This window comes from Polistes fuscatus, unplaced genomic scaffold, assembly GCF_010416935.1.
Source record: "Polistes fuscatus isolate 324 unplaced genomic scaffold, CU_Pfus_HIC Scaffold11, whole genome shotgun sequence".
Lineage (NCBI taxonomy): Eukaryota > Metazoa > Arthropoda > Insecta > Hymenoptera > Vespidae > Polistes > Polistes fuscatus.
The window spans coordinates 822,213-841,206 of NW_025113009.1; the positions used below are offsets into that span (position 1 = coordinate 822,213).

Here is an 18,994-nt window from a genome sequence, read left to right on the forward strand (position 1 = left end):
GTCCTATACGTTGGAAATATGAATTTGATTAAATCCGCAGGAACCATGGAAATTGTCAGCATCGTTGCGGTATGCGATAATACCGTGACGAAGCACGCATCTTGTTTTTCTTTTTGCAGATTTCCAAGGGCAACATGACCGCTCGGAACTGCTTCCAAAGTGCCATTTGCAGAATATCGCGCGATATCGAGCTTTCCATCGGAGCTAGGCCCGATGCCTTCCACGTATCGCACGCGATTTGTTGTAGTGTCTAAGAACAGTGACGGACAGTACTTTGTGCTCGAAGAAAAAGTCATCGGACGATTGAAGATAAAAGTGATTAGCGATGATGCGAGATGGACACGTTGGTGGATATGGGGAAGCTCATGAAAAAGTACATTCCTGTGAATCGACTAAAGTACGAAACGTCGTGTTCCGTTCTGAACCGTACTTCGAGCTATTTTAATTCGATTCGAGAGGACGGAACAAAATAAAGAAAATAACGATGGATTGCCTGAGGAGACTATGCGGACTTACATCGAAAAGCATCGCGAAAATTATGAAAGCTTAGGATCGTGATAAGGTTGGAAAGAAAATTTGAGGAAAAATCAAGGAAGAAAAGCAACGGAGAATATACACACGCAAAATTATAGAAAATAAAATAAGAAGAAAAAAAGAAAGAAAGATAAAAATCAAAAATGGAATCCACAAAGTTGGGCGGAGCTGCGCCGACCAGCCCGAGGGCGCACTCGCCTGCTTTACCGAGCTATTGTACCAACTCAGACGGTAACATCGATTACATTATCGGCGATTATATGGAGAGATTGGGTACGAGGCTTAATATTCTCGAGACAGAATTGAAATACGCGTGGAGGGCACTGGATTTACTCAGTCAGGAGTACATAAAGATGTGGGAGAGATTGGAAAAATTGGAAGGGCTTTTGTACGAGCAACAGACGGTGATCAGTCAGCTGATAGAGTTTTACACGAACGGCAGTGGTCAGGAGAACGGCACCGAGGTCGTCGAAGGGACGTTGGCCGACGAGCAAGATTCGGTCGGCGAGTTGGACGCTATCGCGAAGAGTTTGAACGCTGCGATAGGGATGGAGGAGACAAGCGCTTTGAGGGAGAAGCTGACGCAGCAGGAATTGGCGAGAATGCACGGACTAACGCAGGACAGCGCGACCGCGAATGCCGTGGTTACGGACATGCACAGGAACGTAAGAAATTTGGAGACTCTCGAGACGCTCGAGGAGGAGGAGGGCAACATACCGGACGAAGCCTTCTATCGTAGTCTCAACAACGCCTACAGAGAGGATTTGATCTGTGGCGATACTTCGAGGCCTACCTCGCAACTCGGTATGATCTGGGAGGAGGCCGAGGACGAGGATATTAACGGTAAAAAAGAAAGCGAGATCGCTTACTACGAAAAGAGCTCACCGAAAGAAAAGAAAACGGAGGAGTCGTCGTCCGCGCAACAAAGTAAAGAAGAGATTCAAGCCTCGGTTACAAAGAAGGAAGACGAAGCCGACGAGGACGAGGGTGAGGTTTTTAGCGCGGCCGATTACAAAAGCTATCGAGGCAATACTCCTTGCGTCAGCGAACAAGACCTCGCTCAACTCTCCAGGCTGAGCTCGATCGACCAGGTAGCTTTGGAGAAGCTTCACGAGCTCGACAGATTGACCAGCAAATTGCAAAAGGATTCTCAAAATCTCATTGAACTGCAATCGCGATTAATAGAATCACCGAAACGCCGATACTCTTCGGAGGCCGAGGCGAAGTTGGCCGAGGAAGCGAGTAGCATAGACGAGCAATTGAGAAAGATCTATGCGGAAACGGACGTCGATAGTTGGACCTTTTCGAAGAGTCCCGGATCAACGGGCAGATCTTTGTCGAGGGTCAGCACCGATAGCGGGCTGGCGACCGACGGTGATTTTACCGCAAGATCCATCTCACCGAGATTAAGTTCCACTTCTAGGAGCAATCTGGATTCCATTTCGACCACTTACACGCCTCCTAGATTAGGATACACTTCGGCGGTTCTAGAGAAGAGTCCCGAGCCGGTTATCCAGTTGCCCATCGACGTGGGTAACTTTGCCAAAGGTTATGCGGAGAATAAAGAGCTGACCGATTTAATGGCCGAAAGTTTCGCGGCGGTGACTTGTGCCTCACCCACCATTTACAGTACCACCACTGACAAGGCTCCATCGCCGACGCTCTCGGTCGGTAGCGTACACAGCGTCCACAGCGTCCACAGCGTTCACAGCGTCCACAGCGTCCAAAGTATCCGAACCAGGCAAGACGGCTATTTTGGAAGCGCTGCTCGATTAAACTTGGACTTTCAAGAGAGTAGAACTCCGCCGAGTCCATCGCCGAGTTCACCACCGCCTCCGGCGCCGCGAGATTCGACCGAACCCTTCTTAATGCCTACAGCGACGGAGGAGAGAGAAGCCGAGGCGAAAAGACCCCAAAGTCCTGGAAGTTTCTTGAGGAATGCCGAAAAATTGGTGTCCCTCGATCAGGGTAGGCTCAGCCCGCGTACTCCTCATTCTCCTAAATCTCCAAGAGTATCGCCCAAGCATATAACGAAAACGGTCAATGCGGCCAACATTGTTGCTACTAAATCCGATTCCGGTCTATCTTCGATGAGCGGATGGAGCAGCTTGGACAAGTCGCCGAGTTCTCCGAAAAATTCGATCGCTAAAGCTTTGACTTCCTATTCGGTCGATCACACGAGAACGACCCTAACAGCCTCGTCAGTGCAGCCAGCGAGAACTTCTAGTCCGATACCACCTCTTCCGGAAAGTACGAGCGCCGCCGTCATCACGCAGGAGCCTCTTTACGACACTCCGGAGGGTAGAGACGCGTTCGCCACAGCCGCGGTCCCCGCAACTGCTCATTCTTCTTATTCGACGACGACGATTAATCACTCTCCCTATACTTACGCGTCATCGATGAAATCACCGGCGGCAGCGGCGGCCACCAAGGACGACTACAATTTAGTTCCTCCTCCAGCGCCAGGCACCTCCACCTGTCAAAGTCCAAAGAAACGAACCCGTCAACAAACGGCTCTTCAACATAGCCTTCAGCATACTCTTCAACATGGCCTTCAGCATGCTTACGATTCCGTACCCTCGGCTACCGTTATGGATTACGTTTATAGATCGGAACAACCCGCCATTTATTCTGTAGCTGGCAGTAATCGTCAACAAGTCATAACGAGCGTCTATACCAGCGGCTCCGGGAACTATGGCTTTAAAGTAACGGGCTATTATCCGGATACCGTCGGTCAATATGCTGGCTACCCAGAAAGTTACAACGCTTTGCAGTATCCCGAGGCAAGCGGAATAACGGGCCATATAAAGAAACCATTAAGAGGCTCCTATGTCGCGGACGCGACGAGCAACCAGGAGGGATATAAAGCAGCGATGTATCGTACCATGTTTCCCACAGGAAACATCACGGATGCATTGTCCTATTACCCTACCAGCGCAAGTTTACCGCGCACAGAGAACAACGAGAGTTCCTGGATAAACTCGATGGAAGAACAAATTCCCCACGATTCGACCTCCTCCAGCATCAGATCTCTTACCTCGGATGGTAGTTACGCTCAAAGTCCTTACACGGACCGAAGGTATCCGCAACCACCGGCCTATCAAGCGCACCAACAGTATCATCACACTTACGCGAATCAAAGTTATCCGCAAGTAGTTGGTTATCAGCAACAACAGTATCAACCTTACGGGCAAAGACTGATGAGCGGCACTGAATGCGCACAACTTACGGACGGCTATCAGAGACAATGGCAACGGGAGCACCAATACATCCAGGAACACGAAAATGCAAGAATACCAATAGAGCAACAACAGCAACAGCAGCAACAACAGCAGCAGCAACAGCAGCAGAGCGAATATTACGATGCCTCGAACGTGATAGTATCTCAGTCCGGTTACATCAGCATTTCTTCGAATTTGAAAGATCACGAGGTCGATGGCGCAAAATTAACGAAGAAAATTCGACGCGGTACTTCTCTAAAAAACGCGATGAGCTCCATGAGCAATTGGCTGCCCGATCTTCATCTGAGCAAAAGACACCGGAGTCAATCTTTACCCGGTGGAGTCCGAAGAGAAGATCTAGACGGATCTCAGGAGAATCAACAGAAACTTCCATCCGAAATAAACGCTGGCAGAGGCCGAGGCAGAACGCAGGCACCGAGGAAAAAGAAAAAGCACACTCTGGTATCGACCGTTTCTGGTATTCTTCAAAAAGCTAAGCGGCGAACTCATCATTCGCAATCACTATCGGATCCTGAACAATCGGAGACCGAATGGAGCAGTGGTAGACAAAGCGGACTTTCGGAAGACGAAGACAGCGTGATGTCCGACGTTAATCAAGAACTACCATTTTTTGCAAAAGTAAAAACGTCTAGTACAAAACGGAAACCATCGCAGCAACCGATTACGGCACAGCAGCAGCAGCAGCAGCAACAACAACAACAACAGCAACAACAACAACAACAATCGGCCCAACTAATGCAGCAGCAGCAACAAGCTTTGCAACAGCAGCAAGCTCTGCAACAGCAACAAGCTCTGCAACAGCAACAAGTTTTGCAGCAGCAACAAGTTCTGCAACAGCAACAAGTTCAACAGCAGCAACAAGTTCTACAGCAGCAGCAAACGTTACAACAGCAGCAAGCTTTGCAACAACAAAACCTTCAGCAACAGCAACAGCAACAGCAACAGGCTCTGCACCAACAAATTCAACAGCACCAAGAACAATTGCAACAACAAGCCGCGCAAGATGGCTGGGCGAAGGAGAAGGAACAAAGAAGGGTCGACTCGATCGAATACGAAACGAACGAGCAGATGATGGCCATGGAGGAGGAGGGCAAGAGCACTGGCTCGGGATCAGGTGGGTCGTCCATCTTTCAAACGGTCGGCGACATAAAACGATCGACCGGTAGCTCGGACGAAGCACCGAACGAGAAGGCGCCCAAACTTCCGCCGGTAACCATAATGGGCGGTGCTAGCATGGAATTCGCGGTGTCGAGAGCACTCGGCAAATATCGTCAGCGACAATCCTCGACGGTGTCGGACGACCAGCCGTCGATGGACGAAAACGCGAGCGAAAAGAAGTCCGACGAGGGGACCAACGGACAATCGTTGGAGCCGAGTTTCGAATATCCCGAGGACCTCTCGGAAAAGAGCGAGAAGAGCGAAAAGTCGGGCAGCGCGCGTTTACCCGAACTGGTGACGAGTTTGTCGGAAGAAGCTCCTCCGTCGGAAGGCAGTCCGTCGACGTCGAGCGCGAGGGGATTCATTCAGAGCGCTCCTACTCGATTTCTACCTCGACATCAACAATCCCTCGAGATACCTTGGGGAGGCGGTCGTTCCGCCGAGGACGAAGACAACAGAAGCACGCATTCTTATAGAAGTACCTCGAGAGTTTCGTCGAGACGACAGAGCACCGAGGACTCGATCGATTCCGAGGACGAGTGGTATTGTTACGAGTTGCGTAAACTCGAGGAACTAGAAATGCAATCGCAAATGGATATGGAAATGAGCGAGGTCTTGGTGGAGGAAGCCGAAGAGCGCGAACCCTATCAACCGGACGACACCGTTAAGGAAAGGATGTCCTGCGTGCTGAAGGAACTCAAAATGAAAGCCGTTGCGAGGCCTAAAATCGAATCGAAGGAAGAGAAAGACAATTTGAGAGGTGGCAAAATGAACGGTACCGTTGGCAAGGAACGTCGCACGGAGGAAGTCGTTGAAAGATACCCGAGAGACGAGAGACCCATTCCTAAGAGGAAATCTGCCGAGAGTATAGAAGCTGTGTTCGCTCGAGTGACCGATTACCATACTTGGGCGCACGAAGAGGAGGCGAGAAAGGAGAGGGCAGTTCCGTCTCCGAGGACCGAGGACGGTTCCTCCTCCGGCGAGACATCCGGTCCGGATAGTCCGGGACGATCGATCGACGATGACGAGATCGAAGACGAGGAGGAGGAGGAGGAGGAAGAAGAGGAAGAGGCAGAAAGACAAAAGGTTCGGGAGGAAAATGAGGTGGCGATAGAGAGCTTGGAGGAGGAGAGGGACGAACACGAGAGAGAATTGTCTAGGGATCTCGAGGAAGAACAATTCAGACGAAGAAGCAGCGGTGGTGGATCCACCGTGCGACAAGGCGATAAGATTCATCGAATGAGCGAATCCCTCTCTCACGAGGGTAAAGTCGTTTTAGGTCTCGATGGCGAGACCTTGGAAGAAGTTATCGGAGTTGCCGAGGCCGATACGAACCTAAGCCTACCCAAGATCAAAATCGACTCCTCTTCTTGCGCCGGTACCGCCGACAGCGCGCTCTTGAAAGAGGGCCAGGTTAGTCCTGGCCCACCTGGCTCCAAGTGGAAACTCTTAAAAACGCTGAAGGAACGTAAGGAGGAGAAACTCAAGGAGATCGAGGAAGCTTCCAAAGAAGCTGCGACCATTCCTCAGGGACCCACGGCGGTGAGTATAATGATCAAGTGAGGACACGAAAATCTCTGTAAAGCGTACTCGAGATTCGGGAGCTGGGTCAAGTCCTAATCTTTTTCTCCGTACCTATGGAAACTTTACTTTTGCAAGTTTAGTTTTCCAACTCACAATCAGATCTCACTTTCATATACCATAAGAAAGAAGAACAAAATATAACAAAAATATAAACGAGCTTATAAGAACCAACAAACACTTTTTATACTCTCTATACTTCCGTCAATGTAAAAGAAAAGAAAGAAAAAAAAAGAAAGCAACAAAAAGTGAAAGAACAAAGCGGTACTCGTCCGGGCGATATGTAACGATCATTTCTTACGATATCTTCAACTATATTCACACTTCGAATTCGGTTAACGAGGACAGCAGCAATCGCGAGTACCTTTTTCGTATTCGTTTATACCAACGTATCTCTACACTTTTCAAACTTTTCGATTGTTCGTTTTTTCGCGCATTTGGTATTTACTGCGCGAGGCATTATCTATCTACCTCGAGTATCGAGTACGCTGCACGTCCGTAAAGGATATATCTAGACGATAAGAGAGATCTACGAGTTTAAGGCTTATCTTAAGGCCGCGTCATAGGGCTCTGATGACGCCCGCGTATCCAGTCAATACTTATTGTTAATGATGCAATACGCGAAATGCGAGTCAAGCTTTGCTATTTGCTAACCTTAAGTAGTAAAGGTTATACCGTCAACCAGCGAGAAAAGAAAATATGTGAAAAATGCGATGGAGCATATTTCGTGCTAATTACGCATCTATCTTTGTCAATTCGAGTGTAACACCACTAACGCTTGTCTACAAAATATTCCTAAGAAGGTAAAATCTAAGAAGAAAAGCAGAATATAAATCGTCGTTGGATACCAGTTCCGGTATTCCGAATCGATGAATCATCGAGTCACTCGCCGAAAAACCATCTCCCGAGGAAACTCACCTAATATGTATATCTTATAATTAGAGATTATTTAGATGGTGCTTTACTAATTGATAAGCTTTTAAGGTATTAATATCGAACAAGTAAGAAGGGAATAGAAAGAGGTTCGACTGCCTGCGCGATATGCATTGCAACGCGAGAAAGAGGTGCTCCGATAAATGCTAGAGATAGAAAGATACATATATCTATTGCAATCACGTGAAAAAAGGTGTCCGACGAAAAACTATGATATTGGCTAAACGCGACAAAAGCTTAACGTATCGTATACATATATATTCGACTCGCATGACTGTTCATAAATAGTATTAGTTCCTATAGTATTTCGAGACTACTTTACGGCTTAAACGATGAATACCTAGAGCGAGCAACTTTTGCAGACTCGGCCAGGTGTATTAATACAAATTCTAATGAGAAAGATATTCATATTTTGTGGCCTACCACTTCTCTAAATTCGATAACTTTCGAAGCGTCCAAAATAACGAATAATCTCTTAAGTGTTCATCGTATAGACAAACGCGCATCTAATTATGTGCATTATAAGTCATATCTACTTCTCCGTATCTATAGATATCACATTATCCGTATCGAGAGAACATTTCTAATAGATTATTTATGGTAAAAGAAATCAAAGATAGTGTAGATGAGCCAAGAAGGAGCGACCTTTATCTCTCCTAACGAACTTCAAGTCAATCTTGGAAAAATACGTATACGATGTCCAACCGTTCTCTATTCGATCGGACAAGGATTCGATAACTCGAAACGTGCCATGTAATATTAAAAAAAAAAAAAAATAAGAACAAATAAACAAAAAGAGAAGAAAATAAGGAAAGAAATGAACTTTCGTAAAATGGAAAAAATTCATACATGTAGATCGCGCAGGCACGACTAACAACGTCATTTCATGCACATCGTTCGTTAAAATCACGTACACGTATGTGTTTACATATCCTTATGTATACGTACGCGTACTTAATATCGTAATTACGTTAAACCAAAAAAGCTCAAGACGCCTAACTGTTTACAGCTATACTCTCAAGATATCCGGCGACGATCAAACGAAACGAAACAAATCGTTCATCGATTGGTCGCAACCCGTTAAAGTAGACTGTAAAAGGATAATCGCTTGATTCCACTTCCATTGGATCATCCATGTATGTACGCCGAAAGTTCTATCTTCGTTGTATCGTTAATGGAACGTGGCTCATAACGCGAATTGACACAAAATTGTATATCATGTCTGTTGAAACTAACAGGATCAGAATATATAGGAAGGCAAGTAAAATAATATATTCGAGGATACATTTACGATAGTATTATAAAGCGTAGTTTATTAAGGAAGTTTTGTTCATCTATGTATGTAGAACTATATAAAACGAACAAACGATGAATCTAATTACTATTTGACTACCACTTTTGGACGGTTGAAACACGAACACATATGGACAACCCTGACGAACGCGCACATACACACCGACCATTATTGTCTCTTTGTCCGAAAGTTTAGCGAGAAATCCACGACGACGGTTAGTTTGCTTCGCTTAACGAAGTTAGTTTCTCGAAATATTCTCCAATGAAATATTTCGAAAAAAACAAAGGGGAAAAAAACACGACCAAGGACGATTCGGCGCACTTAACTATGCCTTCCACGTTATCGCGTATTCCGTTTTATCGAGCACGAAAGGAGACGACGATTCATTCGTCATCCTATCGAGCAAAACTTTAGCTAGCAAAAAAATTACGCTGCGATTCTCATCGATCGCTTTTCTAAAATTTGCATTTTTCTTTTTCTTCCATCGTTTCTTCCATCAGAATTGCGAATATTTTTTATCGCGTCCTCATCAAGCTAGTATTTTTAGCGACTTATATTAACGACAGAAAAAATCGCGATAACGAAAACTTCCTAGCGTTATTTTTCTTCTTTTTTTTTTCCTTCTTCTTCTTCTTCTTCTTCTTCTACTTTTTTCAACGCAAATTTCGAGAAAGTCGCGTCGTATTTTAATTTTGTATTTCTTTTTCTTTTCCATATATTATAATATTATAATATGTATATGTATACGCGACTATACGCTATACACACGTCATGTACACGTCCAGTATTATATGCTTCCGTATTTCTAGACTTGTGCAAGTCTATCGTATTCTCTAATCGAGTCTAGCAAATAATTAATGTGCATAACTTTGGTGTTTAGATTTAGGCGGTTTCGGGGTTTCATCGCGCCTTTCAATACGGTTAACGATATCAAGAGGGACTTAACGATGAGCCTAGCAAAAGAACTTTTAGGTGCTCCTAAGAGCGAGGAAAAGAAACTATGTCAATTGGAGGGAAAAAGTAAATACCTTGCGTAGAAGGAAGAATAATTGGAAGAACGATAAAGGATAAATTGGGCACCGAATACGGCGAATATGAGAAAGGGCAGTTGCTCGTAAAATATAAATAAGAATTTCGCGGTAAGAAATGAGATCCTGCGATGTCCGTTCTTAAGAAATATTAATTCCTACTTATACTTATACTTCTTTCAAAATCCGACATCAAAGAGACTACTTTATTTCTCTTTTCTAAGCCACAATTTCCAAGCTCGGAAGAACAAATATATTTCGTAGAAAGACAAAGATCGAAGGAATAATGTGATAAAGGATAACGATTTATTTCTACGATTACTTCTATCTTTGCGTCCTCGTTTCGAAATTCGAATTTTTTGAAATAAAATACGACAAGAGTTTTTCATCGGCATTCGGAATCGTTTACGCTCGTTATCTTTTTACAATGATCAATTATTAATCTAAAGGACGATCATCTTGCTTGCGGTTTGAAATTTTTTCTTGTTTATTCAAAACAGAAACTCTCGCTCGCTCTCGCCATTCTTCTTCTTCTTCCGTTCAATGAAAATTTTCGAATCGTTCGTGTCGTATCGTTTCGAGAGAATCGTGCAATATCTGCAAAGAATCGCGTAAGCCAGCTGGCTTATCGGCTTTTATTATCGAGGAAAAACGTAATTATCTGAATCGCTTAACCAATTCCTCTCTAATCTGTCACACCCACATATATATTTTCTAACGCTGTAACTTTGCTTAAACTGCATAAATTTGCAAATATTATAAATTTCCGTGAAAGGAGAAATGTCAGAAATTTTCCAACGATGTAATCAATGAACGAAGAAAAGTATTCCTTTTTCCGAGAAAACGAAAAACTGATTCTCGTTACTTTCAATTTGTAACGATGTGAAACATAAAACTCGCAATATTTTTTTTTACGTACGAGTCATTAATAATTCCAAATTGAATTCAAATCTTTTTACGCGACTAGTATAAATTTGTATTTATTCAAAAAATAGAATTACAAAATCTGAAATAAAGAATGAATAAGAATAACGAATTTTTGATAGGATCTATCGCGAATGAAAGCGTAGAAATGAATTTTAATTGGACAACGCTACTTTATAAGATTTTTTCCTGAACTGTCTCGAGAGATTGAAAACTTTGTTCGACTCGGTGCTCCGTGATTCCGCATAAATCGATCGTGGCGATGAAATTATTTCGCGTATAGAAGGGTGTACAAGGGTAGAGATGAAGAGAGGGCGAGAGAGAGAGAGAGGGCGAGAGAAAGAGATATTAGGAGGAAGTGGTGAGTAAAGCGCTGGACGATCGAGACGTAATATGATTTACTCTCGAGGATCCTCGAAACGAGGCCGCAGCAAACTCCAGACCAATTCTGTACCATTTCTCACTTTTATATAAAACGGGAATAAAAACACGTGACTGGTTACTCGTCGCGTTCTTGCGCGCCCCATGCGGCGTTAAAGTATATTATATAAATAAACGAATAATATATATAAATATATATATAAATATATATTATAAAAATACAATTATAAGTACGATCGCAACGATCGATTAATCGATATTATACATGTACCTATATTGTGTCACGGTGTTAAATCGTAAGTGTCTATACACGCGCGCACTCTATACATTTGAATAACACGTGATCGCTTTCGAATTTCAATGAAACATTCTAAAATCGGATAATAACACGGAGTAGAAGATTCTTCGATTTATCTCAAATTAATCGTTTCAAAAACGATAAGCTTTCTTTATAGTCGTTATATCTACAAAAATGCGCGCGTGCGCACAGAAACACATTCACATATATACACGCACACACGTACGCATACACGTACTTGTAGAACGTACGCACGCGAGCCTTTACTACTCATTTCTCAAAAAATACAAATTGTATACTTGTATGCTCGCGGTATGCACATTCACGCGTACAAATGATATGTATACATAATCTATTAACAATACGATATCACATCGACGAATCATTTCTCATTTCATCGACGCTTTTACATGCTCTTTCGGACGACTGCGTTTTTACGAACGCATCGTCGTACATTCAAAAATACACATCTATACATATAATGTAATAGTATATATATATAAATATATAATATATTACATTTAACTGTATCGGATATATCGTAATCTATGCGGTAGTTTTGTGTCAATTAATACTATAATGAAGGAACGTTAAGTCATGTTTTTTGAAGCGAAGAGAAACAAATAAACGTAGATAATTAAGCTTAAGTGTGATAATTAAAGCAAGAAGGGAAGAAGTTTTTTGTGATAAGGGAGACGTTTCTTCTCGACGTCTCGCGCATTCTCGTATTTTCATAAATCGTTACTTTTCTATTTATTTTGTTTGCTACACTGTTATGCTTTCCAAATCTTCTTCGCAATTTTCTTTGATAAGAATCTCTCGAGCGACGTTGAAACATCGATGCAATATATCGGAGAATATCTATAATATTCGATAAGTATGATTATCCTTCGGCGAGTTCTAATACACGGACGTCTCCGTAAGTTTCTACTCGACCCGGTGGTGTTTTCCGATTACGCGTTTGAAAAATCGAAAGAGCGGCTTCATTTAAACCAGCTTATCCATCGCTAGATCGAGCAGAGAATTTTCGATATCGGACTCTTGGCTGACCGTCGGCAACGTGTACGTGCCTTTCGAAGGATAATAAAATGATAGATCGGCCGATCCGTCATATCGCTTATTTGCAACGTTCATTTGGTCTCGGGAATACCTTGAGAAATTCGCTAAACCATTTTCTCGATCGTTGTTTTTCTGACTCGAGAAATCGATTTATTCTCTTCTTCTTCTCTCTCTCTCTCTCTTTCTCTCTTTTTTCTGCTCTCTCTTTTACGTATTGCATTGATAGGTAACGCGTTAGAGTATCTCAAAGCGGATAAAGTTCTCGTATCTTATTGCCATCGTCTTCTCGATCTTGTTGTACACAGCATCCTATTCCAGATCTGTAACCAGTAGCAACAGGATCGAAGAATAAGAGTATTCTCTATCTATCTCTCTCTCTGCGCGGTGCACAAATTTATTCAACCGCATACATATATCCTACTTGAAGACAATGAACCTCGAGAAACTCAATATCTGAGTTTTCATCTCTGCGGAATGGCATCCTTCCGAGGAGAATTTTTTTCCCCAACCTCTCGAAAATAAACGGAAAGAAAAGAAAAAAGAGAGGAAGGGGTGGGGGGGAGAACGAGAGCGAACACAACGCGTTAACAGGATGATTCGAAGAATAGAAAAGAGAGAAGCGTAAATTTGCATTTCCATTTCGCGAGACAGGTGGTTCGTTCGATCAAAGTAGGACGGACCTACGCTTGAGAGAACTTCTTAATCGAGGAAGCCGCAAGCGCACTGCAGCACTGCTCTTTGGTCCTTAACGCATTTGGCAGAAGGTCAAATGTATTAAAATCCTTGACGTTCTAGGACGCGTCGAAGCTAATACTAACCGCACGAATAATCCGATATATATATTATATACATATATATATGTGTGTGTCCTATATATCGGATATTTCCTTTCAAAGAGTTTCAATAAACGTCGCTCGTATTTTCGCGCCCATTCATTCACTTTTCTCATTTTCCATTTGGTTTTATTGTTAAAACGAATTTAAAGAATAATCTGGAAAATAATCTGTCGCGATATCTTAAAAATAAGTTTAACGGAGATACGAGGAAAGCGAGACGATCGAGCGAACGTTGAAGATTAGGTTGTACGCCGAACGGATTTATAATCGACTGCTAGCACTATTAGGCGCACATCATGCTAAATATCATCACGCATTACGGCTAAACATATCATTCGCAAAAATTGCGCACGCATAAGCTCCACAATCTATACATACACGATGTTCAAATTTATCACACAAAAACACATCAAATATCTACGTGTAATTAAACGCATCGACGGCCCGTCACGCTCGACTTACCAAGCCTATTTCAATTAAATTCAATTATTAGAATTTAGCAATTTTCAACGTATATTTGATATGACGAATAAATTCGTGACGAATCCTAGGCATATCAAGTCTCGAACTCGAACGATTTCTCGCAAAAACGTAAAGCACGAAAAATATCGTTCGCCCGATGGTATTCGAACGTGTCAGCTTCGAGTTAATCTCATGATCGTTCGATTTTCTCGTAAAGAAACTGGAAGATATTTCGTTTAAGTAAAAGTTAGTCCCGATCATTCTTCGTTCGACGTTGTCGATAAGAAACGAGCTTCCAGCTTCCGTCTTTGATAAGAAAACGCTATAAGTAGTATAGTGAACGCTATCCGAGCTAAGCTAACCGAACTCGGACTCTTCTCGTTTCTTTGCGAAAACCCGCATGCTTTTCTCCAACTTCTTTTCGAACTCGATTCCCGGAAATTTTCATCCATTCTCGAAACTTTCACCTTTTACGACTGACCCTCCTTCTTTGGAAAAGAAATTTAATAACTCCGATAAGAAGGAATTCTGAGCGCTACGCGAGACCCAACCCGAGTTCGAAGCATTTTTATCGAGAGAGAGAAACGCTTTAAAATCGACCTACATATCAGATATATATCTTATGCGTCAAAAAAAAATATATGCAAAGTTTATATATGCACGTTGCATACTATATGTATACGGTAGTCGAGCGAGCAAACTTCGTACTTGTCACGAACGCAACGAATTCGAAACAAGCAAAACAATTATTTGTACACGTAATTTGCGTAAACGTAGGGCAGGTAAGCGAACGTACGACGACCGACCGACCAACCAACCAACCAACGAGCTTTTGCCGTTGACGTCCTCGGTTCTCTCCTTCCTTCGTCCTGCACGCGAGATCCTTTTTTTGTCTCTTTTATATATCACAAATGCAATTGAGGTCCCGATGTTCGTTTGATTTTCGATATATTTATCTCCGTTTTCCAAGAGAGGACGTGCGATCTCGACGAAAAACGAAGGACCGAGTGACCGATAACATCCTTATCGCATTTTCATATCATAGATATCTTCGTACCATTAAATGTCGTTCGTATCATTCGATTCAAGAAAGAGTGGAATCTTTCCTTTCGATCGGTGTAACACAGTAATAAAAAACTACTCAATGAAAAGAAAAGAAAAGAAAAGAAAGAAAAAAAAAATATGCAACTCATCGATTTCGCGATTAGCGCGAGCATCGAAGCGACGATTAGCGTATAAGCGAAAATAAAAAGGTAATACGTTGTTAAGGCCTAATAGATAAACTGACGATAATGTCGTTAGACGATAACGAAAAAAAGCAAGCGAGTAAGTAATTAAATACATCGTGTTTTTGTTGTCTATTTCAGTTGTACATTTGCTCGCCTTCGAGCGCGTCTCCGCTTTCCTTTCTTCCTCAAAAAAAAAAGAAAAAAAGAAAAGAAAAAGGTGAAACACCGCGCGAGCGAGTGTCTTTATTCAATTAAAACTACCGTGATATATGAGTTAATCGTAAAGAGAAGCTTTTCGCGACCTTTTTAACCGCCATCCGTGTTACGACGAAAAAGCAAATCGTTGCACGCATTGCCCCACCAAATTATTCCCCAACTCGCGTTTTCTTTCATATTTTTTCCCACACTTTCCGCACTATTTCGTTTTAATCGAATTACAAGAAAAATATTACATCATTCTCTTGAAAAATTAAAACGTTTGTTCAAGGATCCGACAATTCGAAAATAAACTCTTGTGGAATGCGAGCGCTTCCAAGCCAAACACTTAAATAGGCATTCGCGAGGAAATTGAATGGTGGGCCCTGGGTAGCTCAATTGGTTAAAGAGCAGTCGCCCGGAAAGCGGAAGATCCCGGGTTCGAGTCCCGGTCCAGTCAGTCAGTCCAACGGCCCAATTTTTTTCACGAATCCTACACCCTTTAATCGTTTCCGTTTGCTTTCTTTTGCGAAGAGAGAGAAAAAAAAGAGAGACGCACTCGATGGCGGCCCCCACATTGTGGTTAAATGTTCAAGAAAAAGATAAAAATATTCTGGTGTTACTAAGGCTTCTTCTAGCGAGAAAAGATACTCATCCCTTACCGCAAGACTGTCCCAGATGGAGTGAGAGACAAAGATAGAAATAGGTAGGGAAAGAAAAAAGAAAGAGAGAGTGAGAATGTGACCGAGAGAAAGCGAGAGAGAGAGAGAGAGAGAGAGTGAGAATGAGAGAATGAAAAGAAGAAACGCTATCGAGGTAGGAGGGACAAAGATACCTGCGGCTCTCTAAAAATACTTATTAACACTTGTTACGCGCTATCGATAAGTTTATATCGTATCTCTATCATGACAAAAACTTTACGAGTATTATACGTGATATTACATTTATACGGGCTGTTACGCGCTGTCTCTAAGGACAAACGCAAAGAGAAGAAAAAGTAACTTCCATTTCTCTCTTCCGCGCGAGAAGGACGACAAAGCAAGTGGAAAAGGACGAGAGATGACGACGAGGAGGAGGAAGAGGAGGAGGAGGAGGAGGTACTTTGCTAAACGATACAGAGAAGACAAAATTCGTGCGTTTTTCATTTATATTCTCCGGAGATAAATTCAAGAAGCTATTACAATTTGGAAAGAACAAAATATCTTATGAGAAGATAGAGGAAGAAGGAAGGAAACTCGAAAGAGATAGATATTGGGTGAGAAAATCTTGAACAGCCAGAAGCGATTATTAAACAACGAGAAACGGCCGTGTGGCATTTTCCAATCGATTTTCAATCGGGTTCTTGATTAATGGAGCAGAATCGAAGAAAAAGCAGAGACTACGTTTAAGAAAAAGTGCTTATCCGTGGTACAAGAAAGGGATTAAGATAAATGCTGGCTCATCCGTGTGCTCTAGGGACGGGTATTTCGCGTTTACTCGTCTTAAGTATAGGAAGAACGCGATCGTTCGAAGCGTCGAGAGAAAACGAGCAAAAGTAGTCGCTGAGAAAGTAGAAGAAGCGTACGAAAAAGTCATCGTAATCCGTTGCGCGACGTCATGGAATTGGATGATGACGAAGGAAGAAGAAGAAGAAGATAATGCGCAAGTTCGCACGAAAAATCTCTCTTATTTTTTACCCTTTCAACCTTTTTTTTTTCTTTCGCTCGTTGGTACTAGCTATTACGGTGGTATGACTTTTAAGACGGACTTTTTAGCAAGTTTCTTTCCTCTTCCTTCTTCATATTATTATTGTTGTTACGAGCATCTCTCTTTTTCCCAACTTTGAGAACTCGGATCAGCGCTTTTTCTTTCGAAAAGTCTTTTCGAGCGAAGCATCGTGCGTGTGCGGCCACGGAACGACTCGACTTTTCGAGATTTCCTTCTTCGAATTTGCCACAGGGGAGAGCGGGATTTTCCCTCGCTGCGGAAAAACCAAGAGTTTGTTCTTCTCTTTATATATCCACGTGAATTATACCCTAAAGGATCTTCTCGTTCCATCCGCGGAGTTTCAAAACTCTTTCCGTGGCGGCACGTTTTCAAAGACTGTATTATCCTATTTTTTCCAAAGCAAGGAAGAATAAAAAAGATTCGAACGCCTGCGTCATCGTCGTTCGCGCGACCGACATACGCGCGCGCGCCTTCTCTATTTCGTTTTTCAAAATGTTACTAGGCTTGTTTTTAATAAAAATTGTTTTTTTGTTTGTTAGAACGGAAGCGGACCAGGAGGCGAATCTGGTGGACGAGCTAACGGGTATGTATCTTTTAATTATCCCTTGTATTTCCAAATGACCCATTGTTTCGCTGATTTTTTTTCACTGATTTTCCGAACTAACTTGCCAAAATATCGAGTGTCCTGATCGATCGTCAAATGTGATCATTGCGCGACTAGATTTAGCCAATTTAAAGTACTTATGCGTCATTAAAGGCAGCCAAGGAACCTCTCGAAGGTCGTTAAAACGATATAATCGAAGGGTCGTCGTTGTCGCGATATCATCGTATCATCTTAAGAGGTAGGAAGCCCTTACATCGGCACGCCACGAGAAAGGGAGCAAACTAGGACTCTCTATAAGTTTCTTTTCTACTCGGACACATCGAACACCGAGGGAATGTTGAAGAAGGTCGAGGAGAAAAGTGCTTTTTAATTGTTGCAAACTGCTCGAGGTGAATCGTTTAGGGATCTTGAGACAATCAATAGCGCTCTCGATTTAAAGAGGATCTCTTCACTAGGACATCTTTACGCTCAAATATCTCTCAATTTTCAAAGTCTTCCAATTTATTCTCATTTCGATACACGAATGTCAAAAACAAGGTAAAAACATATTTAAACCCGTAAAAAGGAGAAAAAAAAAGACGAACTCTTTCACTTATATCCATTATTTTGTACCGATGCGATTTACTTTTTCAAAGTTAACCAATCTTCTAACCAAACAACAATCGGCCATCAAATCTTCTTCTATTTTCCTATTCCACATCGATTTAAATTCTACAAAATTTAATCAAACAGCGTGTAATCTTCTCCGTTGCGTAAGAGCTTTCCGTTTACGTTAGATAGATGAGGATTAATAGAGAGAGAGAAGGAGAGACAGACAAATAAGCAGACAGACAGAGATAGAGAATGAGAAAAACTACGTAGTAGGCGTAAACTATCTCAAAATGATGGATCGTACGTACCATAATGCTTAAATGTTGGGAAACGTTTTTACTCCAACAAATTGCCCTAAAAATTTATACGATCCAAGATCCAATTCGAGAAAGAAAGAAATGAGGTCAGTTGAAGGAAATATTTCGAAGCGAAGTAAAATGAATAGGGGATCTTTTTTATTGTTTTCATTTTCATTTGCTTACGCTGAAATTAAAAGATTTAAAATGTAACAACTACAATAATTAATAGGACGTGTCCTTGTTAGGATCAACAAATACGTAGGTGTACTTACACATATAAGTGTGTAAATAGATACCCTTTGTTAGTAAAAATGCTCGGTAAAGAATACGCCCGGCTTGAGAAACAAAAGATTTTTCCTAACAATAAATGAAGTAGTTTTTTTATTAATTGCTGCATATCATTTAATAATTTTCAACTTGAAATTTAGATTTCTCCTTCAGAGACCCTTCCTTAATTACTTCATATTTCATAATTGTATTTCAGGACCAAACGTTTCGTTGTACCAATTACTTGTGTTATAAAATTTCACGGGAAAAGGGTAATTAGAAAAAAATGAATAAAAGGATTACTTAAAAGTTACATAAAATAAGGAGAAAGAGTGGTTATATTCGAGGAGGTTTTTCATCGTATACTCGAGA

At 42.1% G+C, this 18,994-nt stretch overlaps 1 protein-coding gene across 6 annotated transcripts in view; it reads left to right on the forward strand.

Annotated features, from left to right (window-relative positions):
- Positions 1–18,994, forward strand: part of LOC122526486 — a 75,913-nt gene that overhangs the window by 29,155 nt on the left and 27,764 nt on the right. For all 6 annotated transcript variants that reach the window (XM_043649916.1, XM_043649915.1, XM_043649921.1 and 3 more), the window contains exons 2-3: positions 120–6,476; positions 17,401–17,444. In XM_043649916.1, coding sequence (XP_043505851.1) covers positions 678–6,476; positions 17,401–17,444 — 5,843 coding nt within the window. In that variant the 5' untranslated portion in view covers positions 120–677. The remainder of the gene's footprint in view (positions 1–119; positions 6,477–17,400; positions 17,445–18,994) is intronic.